The 23,450-nt window shown below is 40.7% G+C and overlaps 1 protein-coding gene across 1 annotated transcript in view; it reads right to left on the bottom strand.

Annotated features, from left to right (window-relative positions):
- The window catches only part of si:dkeyp-14d3.1 (transmembrane protein 132C), a 93,629-nt gene that overhangs the window by 52,779 nt on the left and 17,400 nt on the right, over positions 1-23,450 (bottom strand). Inside the window, exon 3 of the mRNA XM_063897485.1 lies at positions 4,174-4,320. Coding sequence (XP_063753555.1) covers positions 4,174-4,320 — 147 coding nt within the window. The remainder of the gene's footprint in view (positions 1-4,173; positions 4,321-23,450) is intronic.

Below are 23,450 nucleotides of genomic sequence, written 5' to 3'. Positions count from 1 at the left end.
CATTGTCCTTATTAACACCCAATGTCTCAGGCCAGTCGTTACAGGTGACTAGCTGTTTTTGCATACTGTTCAGAGGCGCATTACTGTTCAGAAGTCATCAGAAACCCATCAATTAATTACTTAGTCTGTAATGTACAACATTATCCCACAGTATGAATTCAAGCAGGGTTGATTGCATTAAAATCCAGCTATTAATGTTAAGTGTTTTTATGACTGTTTAAAAGATCATTGTTATTTGCTGTTTTGGCGATAACACCTACAGCTTGGAAGAATGTGTGTGATCCTGCATGCAGTGCAACTGGAGCAGATCAGGCTTTTTATTGAAATATATTGTGAGAAAATCCCGGACAGCTATGAAGTCGTTATTGCACATTCGATAGATTTCATTCATTGAATTGAAAAGAAATGCCATCTGTGTTATTTTCAGTCAAAAGCCCAACCTGTCTTTACATCGTAGCACCTCAAAAAAGATTCAAAAAATGCAATTGGTCGGAAAATAATATTTTATGTGGTGGAAAAAATCCATCAGGTTCGATGAAAACTGACAATAAAAGTATACTGTGTTGATCTGTAAAGCAGATGATTTGTATATTTAAAGCTAGAAGAAATGTCTATTTGAATATGTTTTAAATGGGTATTGAGGGCCATCAATGTGTGGTTTGATCATCAGCTGTTAACGGGAAGAAAGGAGTGACTCAGCTGGCCAGTGTGAGCAGTTCAAGTAAATGATTGAACCGGCACATATTAGGCTACACCTGACCCATCAGTATCAATGTGCTCTCATGCTTGCAGTGGGACTGGGCTGCCATCATGGCACAAAGGCTTCAAATAGTGCTCCCACTCACATCATTCAATGACACTTAAGTCCAGTCCACAGTCCAAGGTACAGTGCCAACGATCCATTTGTACCACAGCTGACAGCCTGGGCTCCGATTCCAATTTTCAGTCCGTGTGTGTCAAGATAAAAATCCAACCTCAGTGCATCCGAAAGAGCAGTTACTGATGACATATATGTTTTCTGGTGTCATTAGCTGTCTCACTAACAGCTGCTAAACCCTGGACAGCTGAGGCCCTTTTACCCCTCCTTCCAAAGACAGTTTGCTTTAGATGTGCAAATCATAGACTGTATATAATGATGGACGACATGACGAGTACCGAAAAGTGAAGCCAAAACATCTCAATAGCTGATGGCTGGCTGCAGTTTAGCTCATAAATCCTGCTCCTCTATGTCGGCCGATGGGAGAAGTGCCAAACCAAAAAATTATGTATGCGTCAAAAAAAGTGTCTAAAGAGTTATTTAGGTTATTATATCGCTATCAAAAGGGGGTGTGATGTAATGGTTTATATTTGTAATTGACAGATGCTATGAATGAAGTAGTCGCAGAGCTAGAGGATCATGAAAAAGGTTTTTTTTAAAGTTGAGAAGGGAAGATTATTTGATATTAATGCTTGACATTGAGTGTGCTGCAGAAGAGTAGTACAATAATTAGCCAACACGTTATTACTTTTCAGAAGTGTGTCAATCTGGAGAGCTTTTGAGCACCTTTTAGTAGGACTGCAGGGGAATAGCTTTGAGTCATCCAAAAAAGCATTTTGTCACCATACATGGCTATTGTTTGAAGATACTGTAATGACAGTAATTCTGAGTAAAAAGCACCAAAAGTCCAGGTTTTCAATTAAACTGTAATTCTGGAAAAAAAAAAAAGGGCTGCGGAGAATATCAGCAAACAAAGGAAAAGATGATCATATTCATTGTGTTGTTAGAAATAATAAAATAAAAGTAAACTAGATCCAAATGGGTTTGACCCGCTGCATTCACACACCTCGTCATCTTCCAATCCTCCAGGAAAGGAGCAGAGAAGAAGAAAGCGAACTGAGTGACAGCTCAACAGATGAGATAGTCTAATCCCCTCCTAAAAGAGCTTCATTGAAATGGCTGGGAGCCGGGAGGACAAGACGAAAGAAAAATTGGAGCATTGTGTATTGTATAGCCATCACGGGTTGTCTTTGGTCTTCTCTGTGAAGTGACTTTGACAGCTTTGGGGATTAAGGAGCAGTCCATCGTACATGGCCCAAACAGCAGGGATTAGACTAAATATGCTCACACTTGTCTCCGGTTCCTCCACTTGGTAAATCAATAAAGCATTATTTTTATACAGTAACTGAGCTCATGTGTGTAGGAGAGAAGGTTTGTTAAGAGAGAAAAATGCATGCATAAAGGGGGATATGTTGTTCAAGATGCTCGCATACAGACATTTGCAGACAAAATATATTACTGCTACCCCGCATGGGAAAGTTATTGTTAAAGGCCAAACATTCAACTTGGACTAACCTCGGGCAAGCCCCCTCACATATTCAGGTCAGAAAGTATTGTTTGGGGATTTTCAAAGAAAACATTATTCTACATTTTACATTTCCAAAGAAAAGGCTGACACTGGCTGCCAAAAATGAATAAATTGGGCTCCAACCTTTTTGGCTTCTTGGAAAAATGATATAAACCTCTATGTTCTGAAAAGCAACAGCAAATCTGATGTCCTAGAAGTGTGTTATTCAGTTATGATATTGTATGTGTAAGTAAGGGTGAAATAGGGAGACTGAGCCAGATACTAACAAAAATGATCAACATTCTGCATCCCTGTGAAATGTCAGGCAGCTGGTACCTTTGTGTTTGAAAGGCTGAGCCGTCATGTATATTACTGGTCTTTGTTTGAAACTGAGTGTATAAAAAGTACAACAAAAGTTGTACTGTATGCTTTTAGAAGGGAAAATATTAAACCAATGTAAAAAAACAAACAACAACAACATTCCTTCCAGATCAGCCAGTGCCACGTCATATCTGAAAGTAACTCCTCAGTATCACACAACAAATTACTGTATGAGACGTCTATTAGAAAATGTTTATTAGCTGCTTCCCTTTTACAGCTCTTTAAAGGCAGGCGCATTTATCTTTGGCTAACGTCTGTGTTTATTGCAGTTACACTATAATCATTCTTTGTAGTAATCCACTAATAGCGGCATGTCTAAACAAATCACTGGAGCAACACATTCTAATTTTTTATAGTTTGCTGTACACTTAAAATAACCCCTGCACCACGTTGATTAAAAGTAGCAGCTGCATTGTCAATTGTCCTGTTTTCTTAAGGGAGAATTTGCTAAGTGGAACGAAAGCTAAAGAGCAAAAAAGCGGAGCTTTACCCAACCCCAAATCGGCCTCTAATCCATAAAATCACACCTGTCACTAGAAACTTATATCATTTAAAACAACTTCCTGATCTGAAGGGGAAAAACCATTAAAGTTCACAAAGACCTTCAATCAGCACATAATTAACACAGCAACCTTTTTACTGAGTGCTGGCAATCACTTCCTCCCTATCTGCCAGATTAGTTTAAAGACATGAATTCAGAAAGGAAATGACCAAAACAACTTTGAGGATATGACAGCGGAGAAAATAAGTATGCAAATAAAGAGAGGGAGGGAAGGGAAGTGGGTAGAGTCAGGGAGGAGAGAGGAGAGGATAGAGAGAGGGAGAGAGAGAAGAGGGGATATTTCATTGGTCTCAACAGACATATGCCATGGGCTTCATGGACAGTCAAGTGTTACATTTCAGGCGGAGAGAGAACATGATTTGCACTGTACATTTTTTAGTGTATCTTTAGTAAAATGTAAATGATGAGCCAAAGCAATTTCTGAAATTATGTTAACTGTGAGAAACAAAAGTTATAGGAGCTTGAACCGCACAGTCAAAGTGATTAGGTTGGCTCAATGGATGAGTATCAAAAGAGAATGAGAAAAGCTGTAAAGTCCACTCAAGCGCTTCATAGTTATGTTATTAAATGTATATTTTTCTTTTATAAATGTAAAAACTATATTAGGGAAAGACTTATGCTGTTTCAACTAAATACAAAGATATGGGAGACTTAATGCAACTAAAAATAAGGACATGAGATTAAAAGTATTTGTCACATTTCACTTGTATTTTTTTCCAGATATACAAATTGAGGCTGAAATAATTGATGTGTTACATATCAACAATGTGACCACCTGTTTGATAGCATTTTTGCTATATCAACTTTATAAGAAGTCACCAGTATGTTTAGCCACGCTCCCGAAGTTACCAATGGAACATATTTGCTGGGAGTATTTCTTTAAAGCGAAGTCATTTATGTGCTAACCTTTGCTGATCGTAGCCGGACTCCTTCCTGCGGCAGTGAAGAGTCACCACTCGGTGGCCTTCGCTCCTCACATCCTGGCTCACTATCCACTGAGTGGGATTGCTGGGACGAGCCCCAAGAAACGTCACTCCTTCTTTCAACTTCACCCTGTGGAGAGAGAAAAGACATGTTTATGGATGCATAAGGCTGAGAGATTCTACTTCTTTTACCAAGAAGTTCTTCATTTCCGTTTGTCATTGGATATGGATGCATGGCAGCTGCGCACAGAAAGACAATTACGTTTTTTTTTGGTCACTGTCTAGAAATTCATTATCCAGATGGTTCCCTGCACTGCCTTGTCTTCTGAAGATGTCCCAGCTGTTATCTTGGTTTTGATCATACTGTTTTTGCTCCCCAGATGACAACTGGTTGTTTTAAACACATGTGTTATCTTGTGTTCACCGGTCAATCTGATAATCAAAACGCAGCAATTTGCAGTCTGATAAGTGTTGTTTGTACATCCGTGTGACTCCAAACAGAGCTTAAAGCTAAATGAACTAATCAAAAAGTAACACCCCCTGACACTGTGGGATCAACCATCAGTGTTGAATGTGTTAACTTTAAAGTTATGGTTTTGTATAAGATGGATGTGTCCATTCCATTATGCGTCTCCTCTTACTCCCTTACCTCCCTCAGTAATAGATTAACACGCTCACAGTCTGAAAAGGACATTATGAAAAGGTTTCTTTGACTGTGGCAAGCGTCACTGTCCTTGGCTCAGCGGCCTACAAAGGAAAGAAAAAAAAATGGAAATGGAAAAACCTCAAACCCAGAACCCATATTGTAAGGTATATCCACAGAGTGATCTCAGGGTGAAAGTGGTGTCATAAAAAAAGATTAAGACTATTTTTACATAACATGTGAAATGTAATTTCATATGGGTGACGTCCAAGTTTAAGGATTGATCTATTCAAGACTAAATTATAAAGAGTGCCTAATCACTTCCACTATCTAATCCATACCAGGTTGGCAGATGGGACCAAAGAAAGGACTTTGCTTTCATCTTGAATTTGTTGCTGCACTTTAACGTGCACTATGGGATTGCCTGTCTGTTTGCCAATGAATATATCTGGCGTCTCGAGTCAGGCTACTTTCTTTGATGTAATGTCATGTCGTGATGGGGATTCTATACGAAGTGAAAATGGGTATTATGACAGATGGTATGCTTTCCCTCTCTATAGGAATAAAGATAAACACTACACACAAGGGTCGATCTGATTGTGCATGTGCTTAAGTGTGCATACTACATATGTGCATCTGTGTAATCTTCTTTAGTGTTGCAGTCTTACCAATATGATTTGGAGTATTTTTGCCAGCTGCTTCCCTCTCTGTTGTGAATGAAAGCCTTTCGAAATTCATAGATTTGGCCACGACATCACATGTAAAGTCTTATTGATCGGACTACAATATTTTTGTCTTTGAGATGACATCTGTGTCAGATTTGTCAATCATAGAGTCCTCACTGATATACTTGGCTGAGGCTAAACGTTGGACCCCAACAAATCCTATTGCCTTCTTTTACATTTCCTGTAACTTAAACTGTGAGGTTACCGTTTCACTTGACAACACCAACAAATATTGTGCTTATGAATGAAAGCACACCTTAAACCAAGCACCATCACAGAAAACAGGGGATTGTGTGTGTGAGCCGCATGTGTGTGCAAAGAGTGATGCTGCAACCAGAGGTGTGATAAATATGGTTTAATGCTTCTGATCAGAGGAGGATAGTTTAAAAGCTACAGGTTTAGTGACATTTAAACATTGTTTATAGTTGTGTCCTGAGGAGCGCTCTGTGACCACAAGTTTGGCAAAAAGGAGTGTTTGTCAAATATCAAACAGATATTTACCAGTCTGGAAATGCCATTGAATAAAGAGTAAGCAAACCACATCCAATAGTATATATGAAAAAATATCTTCTGTTTGGAGGAGTTTCTTTAAGTCTTGATTTGTTTTGTTCTATTTACATTTTATTTCACATTACTGTGTCAACACGGTGGCTTTGTGTTCTAATATTATCCCTTTTTGTTGTTCTGTTCATCTATATTGTTTGAATTAACAACTTCACTTTTCCCCAAAAAGATCAAAAGCACATCAACATATAATTTACATGCAATATAAAGTGTTTGCTAGAAGGCCTTATTTTTATTCCATTAAATAAATATATTTATTAATCATGAAACATTCTTGGTAACCATAATATAAAAGCAGGACTACATATTGTCTTATTTGGCTGGTCACAGTCAAGGAGAGGTGGTCACACCAAATAAAAATATCCTGGCCTACATCATCTGAAATACTCTGGACACAATACAAAAGCTAACGTCGTCAATCCATGGGTGAATTTTTCTCCCCAACTAAATGGTAGACCCACTGTTCAAAACAGAGTCAAAGAGAGTGCTGAGGAGGACCTTGGTGGCAGTGAGCATACAACTGTAACACAAAGAGCTCATGCAGTCCTCCCCGGGTCCCAACGGGAGCAGCAGAGGCTTGTGTCTGGTTTCTTTACACTTCAGTGATCCGGATGTCTATCAGTGCTTTCCAGTGAGGCTTCAGAATGTTTTAAACACAGTTGAGTCTCAGAGGGTAGCAGTCGTTACTCCACAGACTGTATACCCAGAGTGTGGTCGAAGTGTCTTTTATTGACTTAATGGTCAATTTGACCTTGTAAGCAGCCAACGAATGAGTCACCTGCAGGTTAAAAAACAGTCATCCAATATTATTGATTCTGTACATAGTATCCTCAGCCATGGAATATCTGCCTTCAAAAGGACCAGCGTCTCAAAATATAGCAATCCTCGTATCGATCAGAAACCAATTATGGAATATACTCAGTTACTGTATATAAGTACAAGTTTGATGTACTTTTCCTTCGCCTAAGTATTTCCATTTTATGCTACTTTACAATTTTACTTGATTTTGGAGGCAAATACTTTGCTTTTTGCATTTAACTGATAGCTCTTGTTCATTTCCAAATTTACATTTTATTTATCAGAGAAAAAAACTGTGCATTTATATAGGTCAAATTACATAACAGTGTATACAAGTATTAAAATAACCTATACCTCACCTACATTCAGATGCTACTGAGGCGACGATAAATCAGGAATACAATTCCTATAATAAACATATTATAAATATAACACTTGGAATCCATTTATTTGGCATATTGTGTTCTTTTACTTTTGATACTGTATGTATTCAGTGCCACTAATACTACACATTTGTTTTTAAATGTTCAATTTAAGACTTTTAACTACTACTTTAGTGAAGGATCCACTTGAGTTAAAAACAGTGGTGGATGTCAAGATACTAGTAAACAAAAATGTCAACCTGTTGTTGGAAGATGCTGCAGGAAAAGCCAAATTATCACGAACGTCCGAAGAACAACAAGACATACTACAAGCCGTGCCACTAGTATGGCTAATATAATAATAAGCATTATACACAGTAGAACATTTCTCATTAAGGCTTCAAGTAGCTGTATCTCTGTATGTTTTCTTTGATCTAACTTTATTTTTGTATATATTTAACACAACTAAACTGTATTACTTTGTTGTGTTGCATCTCAGAACAAAATAAAATAGAGATTTCAAGGGGAGGCAGAGATCAAGTATTACACAACTAAAGAGAATGTAAAGATACATACCCACAAACTGAAGAAAGGGGAACAGTGTAAAAAGGCAAGAGTGTTTAAAGTCAGACTAGATGCAACTCCTCAAAACTGTAAGAAATCTTAAGAGAACTGGATGAGTATTCATCAGAACCATGGTCCAAGCAAAACGGCACTGAACAAAGAGAAGTGATGGAAGTAGTACAGAGGCAATCAGTGAGCAGTCTGGATTGTTAAGCCGTGTCATCACTGCCCTTTCTTGGAGAAAACGGAAGAAAAATCATGCTGCAAATACTGAATATTTTATTCTTCTATTTTTTCTTTTCTTCAACTTTGGCTTTCTACTTTCTCTCTACCGACCAGCGACCCTCAATGTGATTGTATGCTTGGACTCCTCGGGGGCTCCCTTAATAAATAGTGATGAGATAAGTAGGAGAGATACTTCTCAGCGGGGCAGTGAAAGGAATAAAAATGTCCGGGGGAAATCCAATAAGGTTGAGGCTGGACGACAATGGGAGTCCCCAACCAGTGCTTCATATCCCGCGACCCTGGCTGCACTGTAGTTACCTCTGCGTGGCCTGCTTCCATCTGGCTTTGTTGGGCGGCTCCTGGCTCACATGCATCACAGGGTTTGGTGACCTATTCTGACCATTTTCTCTACCGACTCCTCTGAGGACGATATGCATCAACAATCAGGAGCTCCCAGAGGAAGTTATTCTCATTTTATTGTGCTATTCCGCCTACATAAACAGTGTGCAGAGAATACAACAGCTCAGTGGGGAACAGGGGAAAAGAGAGAAGCTGCAGTGGGAGCGAATGGCATAGAGACAGCAGGACAGTACTTTGTGATGGTTTGTGGTTGACTGCTAATGGAACAGTGTAAAGCACCACACTCATCTACAAGTCTGCTGCTACACAGACCATAAATGCCGCAAGAGAAGACACTGTAACGAACACACACACACCCATACACAGTGGCAAACAAAAGATAAATCAAGCCAAACACCCACACTCCAATTCCAGAGCGACACATCACAACAGACTTATATTATTTCAGAAATGAACAAGAGGAAACAGAAACTTTTGCAAAGTATTTTCAATGCTTTTCTACTGATTTTGTGTCTGTGCCTGAGAATGTATGCAGGGGGTCCTGTCGTCATATATTGTGTTATTTTTAATTCACTTAACCCACAGATCTATTCGCTTAGCTATTGGGTCAAATTCAGCTGCTATGCTTGCTGATTGTTGTATGTTAGTTAGGTAGCTGTTGGCTGCAAAGCTCTAAAAAGGGCAGTGTTGTCAGAGATTTACATAGGCCTAATGCCAACCAAATGGATCCAAATGACCTACTTCATACTTTTTGAACATTTAAGAATGTATTTAAGTTGGCCTGTGATACTGTGATGTTTGGGTATTTACTATTTGGGCTGGCACAAAATCGCATAAACAGACATTCTTGCTTAGACAATGTCCTAATGACTTTGGTAACAGTGACTCTGATTCAGGACAGCTTGCGTTTTGTTTTACCAACTGCACAGCCGTGTCTATCCGAATGTGAGGTACTGAATATGTCAAGAAACCAGAGCTGATTAAAAAGGGATTGAGGCATTATATGATAGATGCCCGTGTCCCATCGTAAAGATCACAAGAAAAAGCATTAGCAAGAAAGTTAGCATTGGAGTCAGCAGTGTTGCAGATGGCTGGGCCATGTGCTTTGAATGAGGCAGATTGCACCCCTCCGAGGTTAAACCTCAAACGTTTTGCCTGGTTAGCATCCATATGTTAGCATTGTCACTTTGAGCACTTTAGCATGCTGATGTTAGCATTGCTGTGTTTATATTGAGAGAGACGATAGCATGGTTGTTGACTCTCACTAAAGATCCCCATTGGAACTGAGACGTAAGGGAGATACTAGCAGGGCATAATTGTTCTGTCATCAAATCCACATCAATGCTGTGCCCATAACACCACAGCAGCTAGCTAACCTGCATTCATAAGGCTAACTGACAGCATTCATTTACCAACCAAAAATATTTTACATGTTGGCTCGATGGGAAGAACTCAACATTGTATATTTTGATTTTATTTCCCCTCCCACTGTAGCAGGTGATGGGAATCTGTCTGTATTAATACTGGCAAGCTAACAGACTGACTAGGAGCCTCGAGCAACCAATGCATATACAGTGGGGCAAAAAAGTATTTAGTCAGCCACCAATTGTGCAAGTTCTCCCATTTAAAAAGATGAGAGAGGCCTGTTTATCATAGGTATACCTCAACTATGAGAGACAGAATGAGAAAAAAAAATCCAGGAAATCACATTGTAGGATTTTTAATGAATTAATTGGTAAATTCCTCGGTAAAATAAGTATTTGGTCACCTACAAACAAGCAAGATTTCTGGCTCTCACAGACCTGTAACTTCTTCTTTAAGAGGCTCCTCTGTCCTCCACTCGTTACCTGTATTAATGGCACCTTTTTGAACTCGTTATCAGTATAAAAGACACCTGTCCACAACCTCAAACAGTCATACTCCAAACTCCACTATGGCCAAGACCAAAGAGCTGTCAAAGGAGACCAGAGACAAAATTGTAGACCTGCACCAGGCTGGGAAAACTGAATCTGCAATAGGTAAGCAGCTTGGTGTGAAGAAATCAACTGTGGGAGCAATTATTAGAAAATGGAAGACATACAAGACCACTGCTAATCTCCCTCGATCTGGGGCTCCACGCAAGATCTCACCCCGTGGGGTCAAAATGATCACAAGAACGGTGAGCAAAAATCCCAGAACCACACGGGGGGACCTAGTGAATGACCTGCAGAGAGCTGGGACCAAAGTAACAGAGGCTACCATCAGTAACACACTACGCCGCCAGGGACTTAAATCCTGCAGTTCCAGACGTGTCCCCCTGCTTAAGCCAGTACATGTCCAGGCCCGTCTGAAGTTTGCTAGAGGGCATTTGGATGATCCAGAAGAGGATTGGGAGAATGTCATATGGTCAGATGAAACCAAAATAGAACTTTTTGGTAAAAACTCAACTCGTCGTGTTTGGAGGAGAAAGAATGCAGAGTTGCATCCAAAGAACACCATACCTACTGTGAAGCATGGGGGTGGAAACATCATGTTTTGGGGCTGTTTTTCTGCAAAGGGACCAGGATGACTGATCCGTGTAAAGGAAAGAATGAATGGGGCCATGTATCGTGAGATTTTGAGTGAAAACCTCCTTCCATCAGCAAGGGCACTGAAGATGAAGCGTGGCTGGGTCTTTCAGCATGACAATGATCCCAAACACACCGCCAGGGCAACGAAGGAGTGGCTTCGTAAGAAGCATTTCAAGGTCCTGGAGTGGCCTAGCCAGTCTCCAGATCTCAACCCCATAGAAAATCTTTGGAGGGAGTTGAAAGTCCGTGTTGCCCAGCGACAGCCCCAAAACATCACTGCTTTAGAGGAGATCTGCATGGAGGAATGGGCCAAAATACCAGCAACAGTGTGTGAAAACCTTGTGAAGACTTACAGAAAACGTTTGACCTCTGTCATTGCCAACAAAGGGTATATAACAAAGTATTGAGATGAACTTTTGTTATTGACCAAATACTTATTTTTCACAATCATTTGAAATAAATTCTTTAAAAATCCTACAATGTGATTTTCTGGATTTTTTTTTCTCATTCTGTCTCTCATAGTTGAGGTATACCTATGATAAAAATTACAGGCCTCTCTCATCTTTTTAAATGGGAGAACTTGCACAATTGGTGGCTGACTAAATACTTTTTTGCCCCACTGTATGTTCAAACACACACAGCAGTACATTTTTGTGTTTTGAAAGCTGTCTATAGCGGTTGGCTAAAAGCTTAATAGATGCAGGGAGTCTTCGAAAGAGGTCAAAAACCCATTTTAGTTAGGATTGGCAGTATACAGTTTATAGTTTCTTTTTTACTTTTTTTAAAAAGTGAAAACTGTAAGTGAGATAAATTCAAGGTAGCAGTTTAGGTTGAAAGAAAACAGTGAGACAGAAAAATCAGGTTAGTGAAGGTCTAGATGCCTGATTCAGTGTTTGCAGGCACAGAGCATGACTTTGCAATCTGCAGTTCCTCGAATCAATGTGTGGTGCTGATCATCGACCATTCAACAGAGAAAGAAAACAAGTACATTATATGACAACATATCAAAATGATCGCTGTTAGACTTAGGGTCTCAGTTTTTCAACACTTTAAATCGTTACACAACATTTTTTCGAGTCCCTCAATCAGGCTATCAGCATGGTCAGGTATCTTGCGACCTTGAGTCCACATTAATGGTAAGCACCATTACTAATTCCCAACCTATATCCATGTAAACATGGGCATTTATTACAGCATATTTGTATAGCAGGAAAGTTTAAGGAAATGTCACAGCCTGCCAGAAGTGATTGTAAAATGTGTCTTAAATATTCAATATATAGACAATTATGTTCCCTGTGCTCATGTTTCAATGGAAGAGCCACGACAGTAAGTGTTGGCAAAAGGATCTACCTATGAGCAGTCACTCCCCCACATGCCATGAGCACATTTTATTGGCTTTTTATTTCTGAATCACACAGCAGAGATTACAAAAGTACCCATTGTTATGCTGAATGGTCATAAAAGTGAGAGGAAACACATTTTGTATGGAGATCTGTTTGCCAGTTACTCTGCCTTTTGTGTAGACACGGTGTGAGCAATTCTTCAAAATCCTATTTGAAGAATTCATATGATTGCTATCATGGCGTGCAGATTTGTGATCGAAGAATGTGTCCACCTAATTGGATTCCCACGACATTCAAGAGCACAGTAGGAGAAGAAGAACTGGGGAAAATAAGCGGCAAATGAAAATAGAAACAGTCAATAATATAAGGATGGGAGATAATTTAAGACGTCTAGAATATTTGCACAGCTTCCCTTTCCCATTTCATCTGATAAAATGTTTGTCAGTCAAACCATTCAATCATTTCTCTTTTTATTAATGCAACATGACTGACTGCAGTTGGTTTGTTCTGTGAATAGGTTTTGCTAGCCTTTAAATTACAGCAGCATCCCTTGTTGGAGGATATTGAATCGTATTTGAGAGGAGCTGATCTAGAGTGAGCAGGTAGTGGGGCTCAACAAAGGCTGCTGCAAAGTGAGTATTTCCACCCTTTCCTGCTTTGGGGCAAGCAGGCAGCTGCAGGCTAATCTGCAGATGAATGTGTGTGTGTGTGTGTGTGTGTGTGTGTGTGTGTGTGTGTGTGTGTGTGTGTGTGTGTGTGTGTGTGTGTGTGTGTGTGTGTGTGTGTGTGTGTGTGTGTGTGTGTGTGTGTGTGTGTGTGTGTGTGTGTGTGCATAAACATTATCCCTTTTTATTTTGAGAAAAACATCGAGTTCAAACAGGCCAGGCAAAGGAACATCTGCCAGTATACCAGACACACACACAAATGTAAATGTCCACCCATGCATATATACTAATGCATGTATGAATTGCACATGTATGTACACAAACCCTCAAGTAAATGCAGAAACTCGTAGTAGCAGGACTCTGCTAAGCTGTGACGAAGAGATAATGTCACAACGTCGCCGTTGGCGATAGAGATTACCCGCACACTTGTTTTTTAATATTTTCCTCTGTTGTTGCTTTCCATTTCCATCATTTCCAGTTTTGAGAAAACTGAGGGAATAAATAGTTGCATGCCCCAAGGAAATGGTTAGTAAATGGGAAACTATTGAAGGCTCTGGCTCCGCTGCTCACAAATTGATGTCTTATCTTTGATTTTATCTGGTGTGTTGGATCCATTATGTCAATGCTGAGAGCCAAAATGTTCAGGTGCAGTAAAGTTCATCTTTAGGTGAATCATATTTCCATCTCAAATCATAGAAGTGTTTTCGACATATCGGTGCTAAGTAAAAGATGAAAGCCATTTAAAGGCATTTTGCGAAGTAGGAAGGGCTGTACAGTGACAGAAAAATCCGCCCTGGCATTTTGGCCCAGACCGGCACGATCCTTGTAGCTCATTCAATATTCATAAATTTCCCCAAACCGCTGCCACCGCAAAGCTGAGTAGTAAGTTCTGTGGACAAGTTCGATTCAACTACACTCACCTCCTGCTCTCTCTGTTCCTCCTTGCCTTCTCTGCCTTCCCTATGCTGTTACTCTTCCTTCAAGTATGACGAGAACACATTAGAAACGAACAGGCAACTGAGCAGTGAATTTAAATATTTAAACAGAAATACATTTCACAAATACATCATGAAAGACCATTATGAAGGACAAAAGTTGGTGGAAAGAATGCCATTCCATTCATGGAGTTTTGCCTGAAGTCACAGTAATTGAAACTTGCTCACCCAATGAAACCAGAAACCATTCAGTATTCCACCTGTAGCATACCAATGCATAAGGTGGGTGTCCATTAAGAAGGTCGATGGTTGTTTTATTACAGGTGATGGGTACTGACACATAGAGACCTGTCTGCACCGACACACTGATGCAAGGCCATCAGAGTTCTGTCAGGTTAGGGATGACAGGGTATACGCAGAGGGAACTGGGTCCTTCAGGGATAACACAGCACAGTGTTTGGCTTCTTACATTTTCTCCAGAGCCCAGGGTTATTCACACCAGCCTGGTGCTTCCTGTCTTCTTGGACACATCCTCTCAACCCCCATCCCGCCCCCTTGTCTCTCCTTTTCCAAAGAGGAACGGGAGTTGGTAAAAGATAAGCTTTGTGTCGTGGCAGAGGCGACTGACACCACTTCCACAACATGAGGATTTAGCCTGCCAACAGAGCGCTAATGCCCTGCACATGCGGGGATTCTGTAATACACACCAGCACCCATCTGCTCATGTATACCTAAACATGAATGAAAAGGCACACATTTGAACACACGTACGCTCATGCAGACACATTCAAAGAGTGAAATAAGTCAAACCATGGCATCCATGAGTTCACACGTACAAGCAGAAAACACACGCACACACCCGATGAGGTAGTGAACAGCCTGCCCCATTAAACTGCTCCCGGCATGGCTTACTCTAATGCTCACAAAATTGCTTTTAATTGGTGGAGGAGAATAAATCAATGCAAACCATGTTTAGCAAACTGGCAGCGGGGAAGAGGAGAGGAAAGAGGGCAAAACAATTGGCTGGCGTTTGCAGATCATAAGAGGCTGAAAAGTGTTAGAGCACTGTGTTGTTGACAAAACATTTTCTATCATAAAAAAAAAGAGCCACCAATAAAAGAAAGACGGCCAAGTGCTTGGGTAAATATATATATATATATATATATATATATGTGCTCATGTTTTAGAACAATAAAATATAACTCTCGCCTTTGTCCTAATGTTGCCTTCAAAAAATACCAAATAATTGACATCCCTGACTTCAGAAGTACACATACAGTACTTAGCATTATTTTCTTGTTATTATATCAGAGCAAGACCAGAGGTCACTATTTGTTACAATCAGTTTTAAAAAGAAGCCTTACGTTTCAATGTTCTGCAAGATACTTCAACAAGAAAAATGGCTTTCCTGAGTCCAAAGCTTATTTTCATAACACTATATAGTATATATAAAATCACTCAAATATACACATAGAAATTGAAACAAGAATTCACGATACAAATAAGCATTCTATATATTCTTATAAACTGATGTTACAAGTGAATTGCAACTTTGCATAGTACTAGTAAATCTGAGCAGACTGCAAGACCATGTCTACACACAGCGAGTCAGTAAGCCTGATAAGTAGTGGAGCATCCTCAGAGAAGCAACAGCCCCCCCGGGCGTCCGGAATCTCTCCCCTCTGCCACAATTGCTTTGATGAAAATTAGCTGTCAGTCTGCAGCACTCATCTGATCGACACAACTTCATCCGCAGCTCACTGACCTTTGCAGAGAGAGCAGGGGAAAGATGGGCGTCCACCTCGCACGGAGATCAACACGTCGAGATAAAACAATAACAATCTCCAAAGCTCAATGAAATGACACAGCAAAGGGTTTGACTTATCACAGAAAGACAAGACTGGAGTCGCGGGGGGCTGAGGTGTACAAAAGGATGTAACTATGTGTATGTGGTTCAATGTGAGTGTCAGAGAGTGTGTGAGTCTGTTTTCCAGAAACGAAAAGCAGTGGGTAAGAACATCAAATGGCTTGAGGGAGATAAAAGCCCAAACCACAGGCAAGAGGGACAATGCTTTGCTGAAGAAGAATCAAATTGAACTCGAGAGATAGATTATAATCTCCTGAATGCCACTGCCTCGTTAGAGAAAGCTCACAAAATGAAAATTGCACCTTTTCTCTTCAAATACTCAGAAGGAGTTGATATTCCTTAAAGTATTCAATTTGCAGGCCCACCAGGTAAAATCCATTAGAGCCAGCCAGCAATGTCAATTGAATTAGGGCTGGTTCGTATAAAGCATGGATTCCCTGTTCCTTTAAATGAGAGGCTCTGCTGGCACCCTGTTTGTGACCACAAAGAAAATGGGATTAGAAGGAGCTACCAGCCGCTAATGTAACGGCACAACTTTTCTAATCATGCAAAACCACAGAGAGCCACTGATGGCCCAATATAGCACGGGGACAAAGCACTGCAGCCTATTAAAGACTCAATACGTAACTGGAAAATTGGCACCACAATTCTGAAACTCTGTCATCCAATTGGTACTTGTTTGTGGAGTGAATTAGGTGGGTTGAGAACTATCTCTTCACCTAGAAATTAACCGTGTAAAACAAGACTTTGGGCACTGTGTAAGATGCCACATGGTTTTCATTATAAGGTTTGTTTGCATTATTCTGTATAGTTTATAGTAATTCTACTCAAAAGGAACCCAGAAAATAAAAAGATTATGAACATTTTTGACCTTAGAGTAGTTCACAAAATCATGTAATGCTATCTTCCACAGCTGGTTGCTTGCATTGTCTTTCTGCTGTTTGAAAAGTAAAAGTGGGATTATCTGAAACACATGCTGATGAGAGTCTTGACCAAACAATGAGCTAAAAACACACCATTGAAAGGTTGCCTGTTTCTATTTTTAAATGATTCAATCAGTCCTTTAGTAATCACTCTGCCAGCAGTGTAAACTTGTAGAAGTGAGACCACGTATTTTATACTGACAGGCCACAAACTGACTACCAGGACGGTCAATATCATATCCTTGCAGTGATATGAGGATGCCTTAGTAAAAAACAGTTTTTCCCCCCTGATACTAATGTAATGCAGGACAGTCTTTGGCTATTCTTAAAATGTGGCCATCATAAAGACTTGTATTATATAAAATGATAGAACTAATGCCAGCTGCTTATAAAGGACTGCTTTTGGACTGTTCCTTGATCAAAACGAAAGTCAAATGTATGTGGATTTTAATTTCTTGATCATGAGCCGTATTTTTCTACACCCCCAACAAACAACGTTGACCCTCCCTATGAGGAGGAATGGAGAACAGTCCCCTTAAGTCCACCACTGTTGCCATCACTACAGTATGTCACTTTAACTGCACCGCTCCTCATGGAGGAAAATTCTTTCCTGATACTAATATTACACTGGGGTGTGCTGACCCCTGCTTTATGACTCAAAGGTCTTCTGCAGGGTTAATTATCACCACAGCTGACTGTACCCTTGGCCTGTGCACTGGACAATACAATACTCTGCTGTGATTGACAGATGACACCAGCTATAACGGGCCAAGTGACACTGAATTGAAGTAGGCAGCAGAAGTTGTGTCCTTGTCCTGAATATGTGGTCAGAGAGCTGTGCAGAGCTGATAGTCTCACCTGTCAGAGCAGCAGCCCTAGAGCTTTTTCACAACCCACCAGGGACAAGTGTCCTACCGATTTCTCCTTCTAACACACACGCACCAAAACACACAGACAGCGAAATATTGAAGTATGAGTGTGAAGAGAGGATATGAAAGTTCCTTGAGGACTCACTTGTGTTCTTTATTTCTCCTGTATGTGCACATACATCTGGTGTTTACGTCATTTTTCGTTCAAACTTACTGGAGCATGACATTACAGGTCCCAAAAACATAGCACAGACATAGGTAATGACCACCAAGTTTCTGAATATTTTAACAGGAAACATCTGCCCTCAAGCATCTTACATTTTACATAACTCACAGAAAAAACCTGGCGGCAAAGAACACAGACTTCAATCTAGGCCTGTGCAGAGAGAATTCCACCATGAAAGAGGAAGAGATAGACTTCCAGTTTCTCTTCCAAACTACAGAAGCCTTTAAAACATTAACATTTCATAAGGGTACATGGGTCTCTCGTTCACAGCACGATTAGAAGGATGTTATATAACATTTGGGAAAAACATTGAGTGCAATGACAGCAGATAAATAATTTTGATAGATTAAATCAAAGTACTATTGTTAAAGCTCTGATAATAAATTGTGTACTAATATCACATAATGGCTTCATCGGTCTGTGACCTTCAGGATTGGTTCGCGGCCGAGTGTGAAGCGGCTGGGATGAGGATCAGCACCTCCAAATCTGAGGCCATGGTTCTCAGCAGGAAACCGATGGACTGTCCACTCCAGGTAGGGAATGAAGCCTTACCCCAAGTGAAGGAGTTCAAGTATCTCGGGGTCTTGTTCTCGAGTGAGGGAACAATGGAGCGTGAGATGGGCCGGAGAATCAGAGCAGCGGGAGCGGTACTGCAGTCGCTTTACCGCACCGTTGTGACGAAAAGGGAGCTGAGCCAGAAGGCAAAGCTCTCTGTCTAACGGGCCATCTTCGTTCCTACCCTCACCTATGGTCATGAAGGATGGGTCATGACCGAAAGAACGAGATCGCGGATACAAGCGGCCGAAATGGGATTTCTCCGCAGGGTGGCTGGCATCTCCCTTAGGGATAAGGTGAGAAGTTCAGTCATCCGGGAGCGACTCGGAGTAGAACCGCTGCTCCTTCGCGTTGAAAGGAGCCAGTTGAGGTGGTTCGGGCACCTAGTGAGGATGCCACCTGAGCGCCTTCCTAGGGAGGTGTTCCAGGCACGTCCAGCTTGGAAGAGACCGAGGGGTAGACCTAGGACCAGTTGGAGGGATTATATCTCTTCGCTGGCCTGGGAGCGTCTTGGAATCCCCCAGTCAGAGCTGGTTGATGTGGCCAGGGAAAGGAAAGTTTGGGGCTCTCTGCTGGAGCTGTTACCTCCGCGACCCTGACGGAAAAGCGGGAGAAGATGGATGGATGGATGGATATCACATAACCATCCTACTGCTGTAACCCTTTCAAAGAGTGTTCAGCTGTAGGATTTAATTTAAACATGGTTGAATATTTCTTGTTCAGCATTTGATGGTACTCCGTTGTTCCACCTTCTTGTGTCACCAACAATCCAATAGGTGAAATAATGATGACTACTTGTTATCAATAATATCTGAGAATGTGAAACCACCATGGGCTTCTATTTTGCCTTCTCATAACCAGGTAATAAGCTCATTTGTAAACAATCTACAGTGTTTCATGAATAATTCAACGCCTTGACTGATGCCACAATAAATGAATGATCTACAGTGTATGCATGTAAACTGTAAAGAGGTAGAGCTGAGCAACAAAACAAAAGTAAATGCACCATCCAAATCATGTGATAACACACAAATATGACGGGATATCTAGCTCCAAAGCAACTGAACCCACTGCCAACACACATGGCATAATTATTACAGTCCCCGCCTCCCCCATAGCCTACATGTCTTCTCCCGTCATGAGTCTCCTGCCATACATGAACAGCAGCAATTATTACACGTGGCAGTCTGCAATGTCTATTAGTAAGTGGGTGTCATGTTCTATGTGGATTAAGGATGCACATTAACTGATGCTTATTTCACGGATAGTTATTTCATTGACAGCAGTGTGTTAATAAAAAGGCTGATTTATGACCATCTGTCTCTGATTACTCAGTGTCATGACAGGGTTGAGAGAAGTAGGAGGGGCAAAAAGGGGAGCGGAATACTGTTCTAGTACATGTTGAGTTTTCATTTCCTTCAGTCTGTTTCTCTGTTTCATTATCTTAGCTCTTCCTCTTAAAAGTTTACTCTCACCTCTATCCCTGATTAATTTCCACTTGTCTGTTAGCAATCTTCATCCAATCCAGTGGGCAGAACACGCAGCGACCGACGTGCGCACTGTTTCCACTCATTGCTAAGTGCACATTTGCAATATGCTTCATTTCACCTTAGCTGGGGCTGTTTACTCAGCATACACTGTGAGCGAATGAGAGTGTGACAATTAATGGCACTTGTTTGCGAAGTGCTGATGTTGTCGCCACTGAATTGTTTGTAATGAAATTGTTTACAATGGCAAACATGAACTTCACAACGAAAGAGATGTACTCTTGGAGCTGTGTACTTCTCGGTACAGGGGCAAATGTTGCACATGATCACAATGAATGAAAGGCCCCAGAAGAGGCTTTCTCTTGGGGACTGATGCGATCAGTTTATTTGAGATGAGCAAACCCTTCTCAGTTTGCGATGGGTCTTATAAACGCAGCAGATTTATATTACAAACGTTATAGTTGCAAGATAGCAACCTGCCCTTCTTGAATGAGATCTAAAGTTGCCAAGGTGCCCTGCATAATGCTCATGTCGCATTACAACACAGTGTGACAGGAATACACTATCAACCACCTGACTTTTGATAACTTTCAGATGTAAATAGGGTCTTAAAATAACGCCTTCAGAATGTTAAGGACAAGACACCTTAAGATATCTCAGCGAACAGCACATCTCAGTTTTTCATGACATAACATGGTCTTACAGCACGCACGTCAGATGTTCGAAAAATGTCAGGGCTTCAAACATTAGAGACCCAAGAGCGGGCTGCTTGTCACTGTGTTGGTCTCTTCTTGTTTTTTGCAGTCTGAGAGCAGCGCTGCAGTTTGTGCAAAAAGATATTGTGGCATTTTACCAAGGCTCAGGAGGATGGATATAGCTGACACTCGCGTCCTCTGCTCAGCAGCAAGGAGATGGGGACGTCACACAGTAAATTGCAGACAGAACAGGAAAGCTGAATCCTGCAAAATTTGCATTTTAACAGCTACAGTACACAAAAGTGTCAAGAGCCACTGCCATACAAGATGATACACTGAACCAGGAGGAAGTGAGGGAGAGAATAAGTGAAGGGAGTCTGACTGGTGAGAACTGCCGGTTATCACAAGAGGAAACGTATCACAGAAGTTTTTACTGTTTAGGTTGGCAATTATACACCTTCGCTTTACCTCTATTAACTGTTAAAGGACTAAATCTACAACACAGCCACTGCATTGGAAAAGGCGGGGGAATATATAGCACCAAAAACCAAGGTTTTAGACTTTAGGTAAGCAAAGTTTTTCCATTATACTATTATGTAAGCTTAAACTACTGTGTATGCCTAGAAATGCTCATATAAAAACACACATTATTACAGCTGTGATTTACTATATTGACAAATGCATTAATAAACACAACTGCATCTGCATCTGTTAACAACTGCATTAGGGGGGAGGACGCATTCATTTAACTACATTTGTATATACATGTAATGTAATTGGGGTGAAGGTACCACTGGTATTCTTTCAAAAACAGGACTTTCTAATTTCCTTGACATTCAGCTCAGTATAATTTTTAGTTGTCATGCTGCTTGCCCATTTAAAATCATTTATTTTGGCAGTAGCGGAAACTTTGTTAGCAGAGAAGAACACAAAGAAACAATTGAATCAGAGAGGATTTATTCTTAAGTATACTTTGAATTTAAGAAAGGTGCAAACTAAAAAATCAAATCAAGGAATTGCAAATGTTCTTATACTCTACAGACTTGAATGCTACGCTGGTATTGTTTTCAACTTGTGTGTTTGTGAGTGTGTCTGTTTGTGTGTGTGTCTCATCATGGCAAATTGTGATGCTGCAGACACCTAATGTAGCAGGAAATATTTATTTGTTATTTGCCAGGTATTAATATGGATAGATTTTGTCACCATGAGAACGTCGCATCCATGGAAGATGCAGTTCTGAAATTGTACTTTTTGATGATGAGTTTCCTGCGCAAGGGCCCCTAAAGTATGTGGGTACGAAGTGAGTAAGGGGCCAATCAGCTCCCCTACTTTACCGCCCTGACTGTATTTGGCGTGGCAGCTGGTGTGTTGCGGATTATGAACTTTTTAAGAGAATTTTTCTAAACATGGCGACTCTATGCATATTGTTTCCAATATGCAAAGCACCTTTGTCTTAAACGATCAGACAAATGTCAGATAGCATTTTGCGTTCAACTCACTTTGTTTTGATTTATGTTTTTTATAGACTTGTACCCTCAAACTGGTACAATAAACACTAATCTTTGTTAGATTCCCTTTGTAATTACTGGTATTCAATCTAACGATCATTTTACCGGAAGGGTTTTCATGCTTTGCCATGGTAAAGTTGATGACAAAAAAGAATCCATAATCTCTTTTCTTTGCCCCCAAGGTGACATCTGTTTTAAAAGAACTCTAATCTGAGCTGGTATAAAAGGACTTTCAAAAGCTGTTTCAATGGTGTGTTTGTGTGTGTATGTGTGTGTGTGAGAGAGAGAGCTTTCCCTGGTGTCCTCGGTCACACATAGAGAAAGCAGAGCCATTGATTATATGGAAAGGTTTTCCTGAAGCCTGCACGCTGGAAGAAGAACAGCCCAACACTCACCCTGTTTTAAGAACACTGTTGCAACCTTCATAATGACAATGAGACAGAGAGCTTGAATCTATTTGTGTATAATCTTAATTGCTAATTATAATAGCCACTTGCCATTATTTGCTTCCTCTGGTACTGTCAGTCATTTTAGCCTCGCTTATCCCTTGTGGGTTTGCGTACATAACAACAACAACCTATAGATAGATTATAGTTCGTTCAAAAAGGAGATGAGAAAATGCATAACTTAGAAATCATGCAGCATATCCTCATATAACGTTTGTATGTAAATATTTGTCATGCTTTGTCCTTCGAATGTCCATCAACAAGAGCGATCAGTGTGCCTGCAGTGAACAAGCTGGTTTAAATAAGGTTTGTTGGTCACTTAACTTACATAACTTATTAACTTAACTATAACATCACGTAAAAAAGTCAATTAAAATAAGTCAACTTTGATCATTTGATGTGGCAAAAGCAGATCCTGTGTGAAAGTCCTGTGTTTGTCTGTTCCATCCATTCAGGCACTGTTGCTTTTTTTACAAAGTCACCTGTGTTTGTGGCAGCCCGCACATCCTGGTTCACAATTTCTATATGCAATTATAATGCACTACTTTCGTAGGTACAAATTAAATCTATGAATGAGAACAGGCTGTTCATCATGACCCAAAAAAACAGGCTCCTCTCCAGCCCAACATGAGGATAAGCATGGCTGCTAAACACTGCTCCTAATGGCATGCAGTAGCCACGTCCCTGCCACTGTCCCTGTCTCCAGCTGGTGCCCCCCCCCTCCTTATACTGCCTGCTCCCTTGGCCCATCTCCCACCAGAGCGGGACAGCTATCTCCCAGTATCAGCTGGAAATGTGATGGATGACAGGTGGAGGGAGAGAGAACAGGGCTCCTAGGAGCCCGTCAGGCTCACTCCCTCTGTCCATTAGTCTTCCATTTAGCCCAGTGCTAGGCCAGCCACCCTGATCACACACACGCTTGAATTTTCTGGTCAATGATGAATCCCTAAC

The sequence above is a fragment of the Eleginops maclovinus genome, chromosome 12, assembly GCF_036324505.1.
Source record: "Eleginops maclovinus isolate JMC-PN-2008 ecotype Puerto Natales chromosome 12, JC_Emac_rtc_rv5, whole genome shotgun sequence".
NCBI lineage: Eukaryota > Metazoa > Chordata > Actinopteri > Perciformes > Eleginopidae > Eleginops > Eleginops maclovinus.
The sequence above is the reverse complement of the archived record's forward strand: the minus strand, read 5'-3'. Positions and strand labels throughout refer to the sequence as shown.